At 60.4% G+C, this 10,445-nt stretch overlaps 1 protein-coding gene across 1 annotated transcript in view; it reads left to right on the forward strand.

Annotated features, from left to right (window-relative positions):
• SH3BP1 (SH3 domain binding protein 1) overlaps positions 1-10,445 on the forward strand; it is a 12,783-nt gene that overhangs the window by 532 nt on the left and 1,806 nt on the right. The window contains exons 2-18 of the mRNA XM_077761970.1: positions 566-728; positions 1,006-1,128; positions 1,377-1,481; positions 2,583-2,659; positions 2,980-3,091; positions 3,218-3,294; positions 3,786-3,930; positions 4,658-4,726; positions 4,895-4,985; positions 5,262-5,264; positions 5,337-5,479; positions 6,195-6,403; positions 6,745-6,825; positions 7,967-8,083; positions 8,782-8,879; positions 9,210-9,351; positions 10,363-10,444. Coding sequence (XP_077618096.1) covers positions 566-728; positions 1,006-1,128; positions 1,377-1,481; positions 2,583-2,659; positions 2,980-3,091; positions 3,218-3,294; positions 3,786-3,930; positions 4,658-4,726; positions 4,895-4,985; positions 5,262-5,264; positions 5,337-5,479; positions 6,195-6,403; positions 6,745-6,825; positions 7,967-8,083; positions 8,782-8,879; positions 9,210-9,351; positions 10,363-10,444 — 1,837 coding nt within the window. The remainder of the gene's footprint in view (positions 1-565; positions 729-1,005; positions 1,129-1,376; positions 1,482-2,582; positions 2,660-2,979; positions 3,092-3,217; positions 3,295-3,785; positions 3,931-4,657; positions 4,727-4,894; positions 4,986-5,261; positions 5,265-5,336; positions 5,480-6,194; positions 6,404-6,744; positions 6,826-7,966; positions 8,084-8,781; positions 8,880-9,209; positions 9,352-10,362; position 10,445) is intronic.

The raw sequence follows: 10,445 nt of genomic DNA on the forward strand, positions 1-10,445 counted from the left end.
CCTCTGCCTGGCCTGAGTCCCGCGCTTTCTCCCTCCCCTCTGGATGCCACCCCCACCTCACGGCCCCAGCCGGAGGGGGTAGGCCCTTTGGGGAAAGGGGCACCCCCGCCCCGGATTGGAGAGGAGTGCAGGGAGGATCAAGGATGCTGGGTCTTCTCTGCTTCCATGAGCCTCTTGAACGGATGATCCTCCCTGGCCTCACTTGTCCCCTCTGTACAATGGGGACAGCTAACCATCTCTGGTTGCCGGGGTGGGGGGGGCTATCAGGGCCCCAGACCTTGGGGGAGGGGAGGAGACTAGGTCCGGCTGTGGAGGGGTGAGGGGACTGCCTCTTCAGGCTGTGTGCCTCTTCCCCACCCCCCCAACCCCAGCCAAACCCTGAGGCCTCCAGCTTCTCTCTCTTGCTTCTGCTTTTCCCAGCCTCAGGTGGAAACATCCGTGGGCCTCTGTTCTCACCCCCAGCCCCCGAGCCGGCGGGGTGGAAGCCAGAAGCTTGGGGAGCACCCTGGGCCTGTCCTCTCCCCTCTTCCCCTTGTGTTGGGAGTTTCCCATTCTCTGGGCCCAGGGGAGGGGACTGGGTGTCCGGAGACCTGGCTCTAGCCTTCCAGCTCGCTGGTGCCTGTGTGAGCCTGGGCAGTCAGGCCCCCTTGCTCCGGGCCTCCGCCTCCCGTGTGTTCCCGGGCAGGGACCCAGGGCCTGCCGACCACCCCGGTCCAGAGCCCAGGAGTGTGAGCTCGCACACTTCCCGTTCTTGGGGCCACCCCGGCCTCCGCCTCCCCAGGGCCAGCAGAAGACAGAGGCTGGGCCCTGGGGTGGCTTCCCAACCCCAGTGCCTTGGGTTTCATCCGCCCTCTGTCTCAGGACACAGCCCTGGGTGGAGGAGGAAAGGGCCACCGATCCTCTTTCCGCCCCCACGGAATGTGCTCCGACTGGGATGAGGCAGGCGGGCGGGCCACCCAGGGCGGCCTCCTGGAGGAGGGGCACTGAGCAACAATTGGGGTCCAGGTGCCCCGTGGAGGGGCAGGGGGAGGCAGGGGGTTTCCTAACCTGGGCTGCCTCAGCACAAGCTCCTCCCCCCCCCACAGCACCCCAGAGACGGCCGAGTTCCTGGGGGAGGGCCTGCAGCAGGTACGTGCCTGGGCCTGGGCCGGCCGCGGGTGGCAGGGCAGGCCCGCGCAAGCTGTCAGCCAAGGGCCCCTTGAGGACGCCACTTGGGGGGCCGGGTGGAGTCACTCCCCAAGCCGTTGGCCATGGGGTCCCCAGTTGGAGGGAAGAGAAGGGTGGTCCTGCTCTGGGAAGGAACAGGGCAGTGGGAGGGGGTGGGGGGCCACCAGCTGCCATGACCCGTAAACCCAGAGTCCCCCTCCCCCCCCCAGGTAGAGCAGAGGCTGGAGCCAGCCAAACGGGCAGCCCACAATGTCCACAAACGGCTGCAGGCCTGTCTGCAAGGCCAGAGCGGGGCGGATATGGACAAGCGGGTGGTAAGTGCGGGTCCCAGGGAGGAGGGGCCTGGACAAGACACCTCTGTCTGATGGGAGAGAGGGGGCAGGGAGGTCGGGCCTGGGCTCTCCCTGCTGGTCCCAGCCTCTGGCACCAAGAGGGTCTAGCCCGCTCTGTCCCCAGACCCCTCAGGCAACGTACTGATAAGGCTCTATCTCTTCCCCATCCCCTTTTGGACCCCGCCCCCATCTGCACCAATCCTCTGAGCCAAGGCCAGGCCTCTGACAGCACCTGAACTTCTCTGTGCAGTCACCCCCCAGAGCAGAGCGAGCGAGCGAGCGAGCGGGGCGCAAGCGGGGCCCTCTGAACTGAGGCAGTGTGTGAGGGCTTCCTGGAGGAAGTGGCAGTTGAGCAGATATTAATACTCACTGGTATTAATCAACAGCCAACATTTATAGATTGATCCCTGCTAGTCTGTTGCTAAGATATGTTAATGCATTCCCTCCCTTGATTGCTGGTGACGACACCCCCGTAGGAGGAGGCTGCCTTTATTAGCACTTTGTACAGATGAGGAAATGAAGTCAGAGAGGTAAAGTCTTAAGGTCACACAGCTAGTAAGTGGCAAAATTGAGATTTGATCCCCGGGTCTTTCCGGCCCACGCTGGTGCTCCTAGTAATTCTCAGTGGGAGGGTTTTGAGCTCAGCAGTGACTAAGTCCAGCCACGTCCGCCCTGGGGCAGGGGAGGGTCCCGGCTGCCGGGGTGTTCCAGTGCCCCCATTCTCCTTCCAACTGTGTCATCACCTTGGGCAAGCTCTGTGCCTCTGTTCTTAGTTTTCTAGTGTGGGAGGGCACTTGGTCCGTCCCTCCTGCCCAGTTGGTTGGTTTCTGGGAAAAGGGCACCCCCGATGGGGTGGGGTAGGGGGTACATGGCCACAGGGAGAGGTCACTCTACACCATGCCTCACGTCATCCCGCCTCCACTCCTACCTGAGACCGTGGCCCTCCCGGCTTCCCTCTTGCCCTGTCCACACCCAGTGCCTCAGTGGCGCTCTTCCCCCAAGGAGGCTGCCCTGTGCTGGGGTGGGGGTGGAGGGAGGCCCAGGGGGGACAAAGGCTCACAGCCCACCCTGCCCTTCCGGCAGAAGAAGCTCCCCCTCATGGCCCTGTCCACCACAATGGCCGAGAGCTTCAAGGAGCTGGACCCCGATTCCAGCATGGGGTGAGCAGGAATGGGGCCCCAGCCCTCACCCGGAGATGCCAAGGAGGGGGGCGGATCTGGGCTGGGAGGGGTTCCAAGTGAGGGAGGGCTGACCAGGATAGGGGTAGTGTCTTGAGCTGTCTCTGGGGAGGCGGAGGTGGGAGAGGCCAGTGGCCAGGTCGGTGAGGGTGGCCAGGTCTGGGACCGGAGTTGGCTCAGCTAAGATGAAGGACAGATAGAAGGGGCAGGGGGTGATGGGAAGGGAGGAGGCCCCATCAAGTGTTTCTGGATGGGGGTGAGGAGCAGGGGGGGAGCTGGGCCCATCCGTGCTGTATCCACAGGAAGGCCTTAGAGATGAGCTGTGCCATCCAGAACCAGCTGGCTCGAATTCTGGCTGAATTTGAGATGACCCTGGAGAGGGATGTCCTGCAGCCCCTCAGCAGGCTGAGTGAGGTGACCCGCCCCCGCCCTCCTCCTCCGCCCAGCTTCCCCAGCCCCAGCCCTGCCTCCCACCCACGCCCAGACTCGCCTCCCACCTCCCCAGCCCGCTGACCCCCTCCCTCCCATACCTGTCCCCAGGAGGAGCTCCCGGTCATCCTCAAGCACAAGAAAAGCCTACAGAAGCTGGTGTCTGACTGGAACACCTTAAAGAGCAGGTGGGAGCCACAGTCCCTGGGTGGGGGCTGGGTCAGCCCGTAGAAGCGGCCACAGAACCCATACGGGATCGGTGTGGCAGGGCCCACTGGGTAGAGTGTGTGCTTGTGCACGCATCTGGTCTTTAGGAACACGTGGTGAGGGTACATGTAAGAGTTCCTCTCTAAATATGTGTGTGCACATGCTTGTGTGAGCTGAGGGTGGCCCCAGAGCCTGGGATAGCCATCAGTGATCCTCCAAGATCCCTGGACTGGCGGGCTGCCCCCACCCCCCACTCCCGAGCTGGGTGGCCGCGATCACCAAGCCCACCACCAGGGGGAGCCCCTGAGCACTCAAGGCCCAGGCCTGGCAGAGGCCCCAAGGCAAGAGGGCCTCTGGGTGGGATGTTCATCCGTAAGCCCTGGAATCTCGGGTGGTTCGGCATATAGAAGGGACCCTTGGCTCTGGACACGCAATGGGGATAGTGACCACCCCACCTTGCGATCGTTGCCAGGCTCACTCAGGCAGCTAAGAACTCAGGCAGCGGTCAGGGCCTGGGTGGTGGCCCCAGCAGTTACAGCCACACAGCCACCGCCACCAAGGTGGAGACGCTGAAGGAGGAGGAGGAGGAGCTGAAGAGGAAGGTGGAGCAGTGCAAGGTGAGCGGGCCCTTGGAGCTCCCTGGATGTGAGGGGGTGGCGAGGGCGGGTGCTGACCCCATTTCAGAGGTGAGGAAACTTATGCCCAGAGAGGTAGTATAGCTCACCCAAGGCCACACAGCTAGGAAGCCACAGAGCCGGGATTTGAATCCATGCAACCAGCCTCCAAGCTGTGCGTACTCTGCCACTATCTTGTAGCCTCTTGTGTCTACACCGTACACGTCATTCCCGGGAGGCGGGGACTTGATCTGCTCACCACGGTCTTGGTGTGTTTGCTGAGCAAGCAGATGAATGACTGGTGAATAACACGAGCCACCGTGCTTAGGGCATGAGGCACAGAGATGAGGACTAGAGGCTCTAAAACCTTCTCAAGAGCTTGGGTGACTCAGTCGGTTAAGTGTCTGACTCTTGGTTTCAGCTCAGGTCATGATCTCATGGTTCGTGGGTTCAAGCCCTGAATCGGGCTCTGCCCTGAACATGCAGAGCCTACTTGGAATTCTCTCTCTGCCCCCTGCCTGCATGTTCTCTCTCTCTCTTTCCCTCTCTCTAAACAAACGAATATATATATATGAGTTCGAGGGGGGTCCCTGTGGGCTGTCCCCAAATACAAACCTTGGCAGACAAAGGATAGCTGGCCAGGGTCCAGCTTGCACAAGTCAGGAGCCCCTCTAGGCCTCAGCTTTCCCTCTCGGCTAGGGGTGTGAGCCTTCCTATTTCTGTCCCCAAGGACGAGTACTTGGCCGACCTATACCACTTCGCCACCAAGGAGGACACATACGCCAACTACTTCATCCACGTGAGTCCCAGAGTGGGCTCCAGCCAGTGGAACTCAGGGGCGGACACCAGGCACCACGGACACACCCTTCAAGAGATGGGAGGGAGGGGTGTGTTCTTACGGACTCGGGGGAGGGGAGGCGGAGCCTCCCCCCTCACACACCCTGGGGTTGCCCCCTTGTCCCCACAGCTCATGGAGATTCAAGCTGATTACCATCGCAAGTCTCTGAGCTCACTGGACGCGGCCCTGGCTGAGCTGAGGGAGAACCACAGCCAAGCAGGTGGGGACAGAGGCGGGGCGGGGCCCTGCACCCCTGCCCCCAGCCCTGCTCGGGGCCTGTTAAGATGCTTGCACGCCATCCCAGGAGGCAGTAGGGATCCCTGGAGGAGTTCTGATCGGAACTATTCTGATTCGATTTGTGACTGAAGGGTCACTCTGCTGTGCAGAGAGCGGAATGAAGAGGGGGCAGGACAGGAGTCAGGAGACCTTGAGGCAGAAGGGAAGGGACGATGGCCCAGACTGGGGTGGACACAGTGGAGGTGGGTGGATTTGAGAGATGGTGATTTCAGGATATGTGGCATGGATGTTTGGCTGGGTGGTGGTTCCATTGGCTAAAGCAGTAGCCCTTGAGGATGTCTTCGGNTGACGGCTGCCCCCTTCTTCAGGGTGTATGGGGTGTCGCTGGGAACCCATCTGCAAGAGCTGGGCCGGGACATCGCCCTGCCCATCGAGGCCTGCGTCATGATGCTGCTCTCTGAGGGCATGAAGGAAGAGGTGGGGCCCCGGGGGTCGGGAAGGGACACCGGGGCCCTTGCTGTGCACCACAGCTCCCCTGTGCTGCCCGGTGCTGGTGCTGTAACCCCGCCATTGGAGCACAGGGTCCCTGGGAGGCCACAGCCTCCTGTTGCCAAAGTGATGTTCTCAGCGATGTTCGGGGGGCAGCCATTGCGCCGTAAATCCTTTCCACATCTTGCTCCACTCAGTTATCCCAAGATCCCGGGGAAGGGGCCTTCACCGGCTCCATTTAGCAAAGGAGAGACGGAGGTCAAGAGGACAGCGTGCCCAGTGGCACTCGAGAAGGTGGCAGTGAAGCCGGGGACCACCGTGCCATCACTGCCCCGCGCCGCCCTCATCCGCCCTGTGCACCTTGCGGATGCCAGTCCGTCGGCTCCTGTCCTGAGGACACACCCTTAGAGGCGGGACCTACTCACAGACCGACTCGGTCTCCTGGACGGGGCTGCCACCGGGCCCCTTTCTCCCTTCCGCCCCTCCCCTGCCAGACGCCCCCGTCTCCCCGCCGCTCCTGGACCTCCCACTTGGCGCCAAATCCCAGACCTCGAGAGTTGAGGGCAGCCGTGCACCCCGTGGTCCCCACTCTGCCCACCAGACCCGGTGGGGACACAGGCCCAGCGAGCGAGCCAGGGCCTCCAGCCGGGGTGTCCTCCCCGGCCGCCCGTCTGACCCGCGCCTGTTACCTCTCGCACCCCAGGGCCTCTTCCGTCTGGCCGCCGGGGCCTCGGTGCTGAAGCGCCTCAAGCAGACCATGGCCTCGGACCCGCGCGGCCTGCAGGAGTTCTGCTCCGACCCCCACGCCGTGGCAGGTGGCTGCCCCAAGGAGCCCCGGGAGGAGGGCCTTCCCCCCCAATCCCTTCCCGCAACTGCCTGGAGTGCTCCCGTGATAGTTTGCCTGAGGGGCTGATTATGTGCCGAGAGGCCACCTTGGGGGGCATAGGGGTCCTTAAAGGGGGGCCCGTGATCAGCCCCCTGAAGTGTAGGCACAGTTTTCTGGGAACAGGTCCACCGGCCTTCACCACTGTCTCACAAAAGCCCATGGCCCAAAGAAAAGATCAGATCTAGACACGTTAGTATGAACAAGAGCCTGGTTCCTAACAGATGGAAAGAGCTGGGCACGGGGGTGGAGGTGGGGGCGTGGGGGACTGTGTNCTGCCAGGTGAGGTGGGGGGGGCTGGGGAGGGCGGGGCTGCAGAGCTGGGGCCCCAGGGCCCTGGACTGGCTCACCAAGTCTCTCTCCCCCCCAGTCTGAAGGAGCCAGGAGCCCGGCTCGAGGCCCTCCAGGAAGCCTGCAGCCGCCTGCCCCAAAATAACCTCAACAACCTCAGGTGAGCCCAATGCTACCCCCTCGTCCGAAGCTGTTATCTCGGAAAACACAGACTAGACGTTCTAGGCCTATTTTCCACACTAGACATCGAGCCAAACACACACCTCGAACCTTTGAAGCCACGCTACTGGGCTTCAGATTCCCTCTGCTGCCACCGTGTGGTCCCAGGCAGGTGACTGGACCACTCTGTGCCTCAGTGCCCTCATCTGGAAAACGCAGAGCAGAGCAGTCCCTGCCCCACAGGGTGGCTGGGAGATTCTCAGCTTAGCTCAGTGCCTGTCACATACATCGTGACAGCAGGTGAGCTCATTTAACTCTTAAAACATGTTTGGGGGCGCCTGGGTGGCTCAGTCGGGGGAGTGTTTGACTCTTGATCTCAGCTCAGGTCATGATCTCATGGTTCATGGGACTGAGCCCAGTGTCAGGCTCTGTGCTGGCAGCTCGGAGCCTGCTTGGGACTCTCTCTCTTCCTCTCTCTCTTGCCCCTCCCCTGCTTGTGCTCTGTTTCTCTAAAAGTAAATAAATAAAACATTAAAAAATAATCATTTAGGGCTGCCTGAGTGGCTCAGTCGGTTAAGCCTCCTACTTCAGCTCAGGGCGTGATCTCACAGTTCATGAGTTCGAGCCCCACATCAGGGTCTGTGCTGACAGCTCAGAGCCTGGATCCTGCTTCAGATTCTGTATCTCCCTCTCTCTCTGCCCCTCCCCCACTCGCAGGCTGTGTGTCTCTCTCTCAAAAATAAATATGCATTAAAAAAAAAATTTTTTTAGGGGCATCTGGGTGGCTTAGTCGGTTAAGCGTCCGACTTTCACTTAGGTCATGATCTCGCGGTTCGTGGGTTCGAGCCCCGCTTCGGGCTCTGTGCTGACTGCCAGCTCAGAGCCTGGAGCCTGTTTCAGTCTGACTCCCTCTCTCTCTGACCCTCCCCTGCTCACGCTGTCTCTCTCTCTCTCTCTCCCCTAGAAATAAATAAAGCATTTAAAAAAAATTTTTTTTTTAATTGTTTAAACCATTCTGTGGGGTACCATTGCCACGCTTGGAAACCCCAGGGTGAGAAATTCTCAGCCTTCGGGGGCATCAATGGGTGTTCATGGGCCCAAGATGCCCTGTCCCTGGCCAAGCCCACCTTCTGCGTCCCCAGGTACCTGATGAAGTTCCTGGCACGGCTGGCCGAGGAGCAGGAGGTGAATAAGATGACACCCAGCAACATTGCCATCGTCCTGGGTCCCAACCTGCTCTGGCCTCCTGAGAAAGAAGGGTGAGGGGCCACAGGTTGCGGAAGGGGGCAGTCCCCACCCCAGCCACCTGCTGCTTCTTTTCTCCCCCTGGGCCTCAGTTTTCCCCATCCCTGGAATGGGTCTAGCAGCTCCTATTCTCAAGGCTGCTGAATGCTGAAGGCAGCAAGGACCCTATGGGGCTTTGGAGATAGGCATTCTGGGTGATAATTGTGGGAGGCGGGGTGCCTGGAGCGCTGGGAGCCCAGAGATTTAGTTCTAGCGCCACCCTCAACCTTCCAGAAATGCCTTAGGGAGCTCACTCTCTGGAGCTCCATTTCTTCACCTGTAAATTGGAGAGAAATGATACAAACTCCGAGGGGTTTTGCCGGGGGGATTAGATGAGAAAATGGAGAAATGTGTTATGAACTGTAAAGAGCAGTGCAACGTGAGGGGTCGTTATAAGTCACATGGCTGTGATGGCAAAAAGCTGTCATTCATTGGCTGAGGACAGTTACTTGGAAGAGGCAGCCTAGATCCGAGAACTATGGGGAAAAGGGGACCATCTCTGACGAGTGACACCTGTTGGGGGTGAAGGAGGGGGAGAGTGGGCGACCTGGTTGCCATCCACTGGGGGGTCACCGAGCTTTCTGGGAACAGGCACTGTTCTGGGGCCACGCAGAGTTGGGGCCGCTAAGAGTTTGCACAAAGGGTGGCTCACTTCCGCTCCTTTTTGCCCCAGGGACCAGGCCCAGCTCGATGCGGCCTCCGTGTCCTCCATCCAGGTGGTGGGCGTGGTCGAGGCTCTGATACAGAACGCGGACACCCTCTTCCCTGGAGGTGAAGCTCCTGTCTTCGTGAACGGGTCCCTTAGTGCCCTCACCTGCCCAGCTGGGTGCCCTCCAGACTCACCTTCGGTCCCTGGCGGCATCATTACGAGGCCTGGAGCAAAGTGCTTCTCTGCTCTGAGCCTCACGGGCTCATTTGTAAAACGGGGATGACCCTGCCTGCCTCGTGGGGTTGTTGTGAGGCTCACGTGGGAGTGGGGAGGTGATATGTGGTCCAGATGATGTCGGGGGGTGGGAGGGAGGAAAGCGGCCCCCACCCTGGCTGAGGCAGGAAGGCTGGTGGAGGTTCTGGGAGCCACAACCTGTTTCCTTCTGTCTGCAGACGTCAACTTCAATGTGTCAGGCCTGTTCTCGGCCCCTGGCCCCCAGGACAAGGTCAGCAGCAGGCCAGCCTCTGAGGGGCTTCAAACGATTGCTGTGCCCTCACCAGCCCCTGTCCCGGCCTCACCAGCTGCCAAGGAAAGGTAAGGACTGACGGAAATGAAGGAGGCCCATCTCTGCCCCAAGATGTCCAGCTAGAGGCCGTATCTCTGGGCTTCTGGCGGCATCTTAGGAAATGTAATTACTGTATTTTCCATCCCAAATGCCAGGATTCCCCATTTGGAGTGGATGGCGTGGGTACTGCGGGGCTGTATTCCTCTCAGCCTCTGGTGTGTCCCCCTCGCTCCATCGTATGGCTGTTTACTGAGCACCTACTATGTGCCAGGCACTGTTTCAGGCGCTGGGGACTTAGGGAGCTAGGGAGCGGGTCAGCTGGAATTGGTAAATACCTCCCAGTCTTCTCTCTGATCTTCAGATCTCTGTGGTTCCATGTTGTTTCCATACCAAGCAGGCATTATTCCCTCATCCCACAGCCAGGGCATGAACCGTGACCTCCCTCAGATGAGCAAACCAGACAGATGCTGCCCTTAGAGCTTGCTTTCCTAGGGCCGGGGAGAGAGAGCTGACAAGTCCACCGATAAATGGGGACTGTCACGTCAGGCGGTGACACGTGCCCTTATAGGAGAAGAGAGCAGGTTAGGGGGAAGGAAGGGGGAGCTGCTCTAGCCCGGGGATCAGGAAAGCCTCTCTGAGGAAAAGCCAGCTGAGCAGAGGCCTGGAGGAAACCAGGAAGGAGCCACGGCCTCCCCTTCTGCTTCTCATCCGTTCTCTGGCTTCTAGTGGCTGGAACCTTCAGTGAAGGTCACGTGGAGGCTGAGAGCCAATGCCCTGCTTTCTGCCTGCCATCGTGGCCCATGGGGACCCACTGTCACAGTGTCACACGGAAGCCAGGAGCTCAGTGGACACAAACTCTGGCCAATGCCAGAAGCATCTTCTTGGGGGCGGGGGAGGACAGATCCCAGACCCGGTTACAAGGAGCAGGGGACAAGTCCTGGGAGGGTCCAAACTCAGCCTATTGCCTTGGGAGTCTCCCCAAGATTCCAGACTCCTGGGAGATGGCCAAGTCTGACCCTGACCCTCGCCTTCTTTCACAGGACAGAGTCTGAGGTGCCCCCCAGACCAGCCTCTCCCAAGGTCAGCAGGAGCCCCTCGGAGGCAGCCACTCCAGAGGAGGACA

The sequence above is a fragment of the Crocuta crocuta genome, unplaced genomic scaffold (assembly GCF_008692635.1).
Source record: "Crocuta crocuta isolate KB4526 unplaced genomic scaffold, BGI_CrCroc_1.0 scaffold193, whole genome shotgun sequence".
Classification (NCBI taxonomy): domain Eukaryota; kingdom Metazoa; phylum Chordata; class Mammalia; order Carnivora; family Hyaenidae; genus Crocuta; species Crocuta crocuta.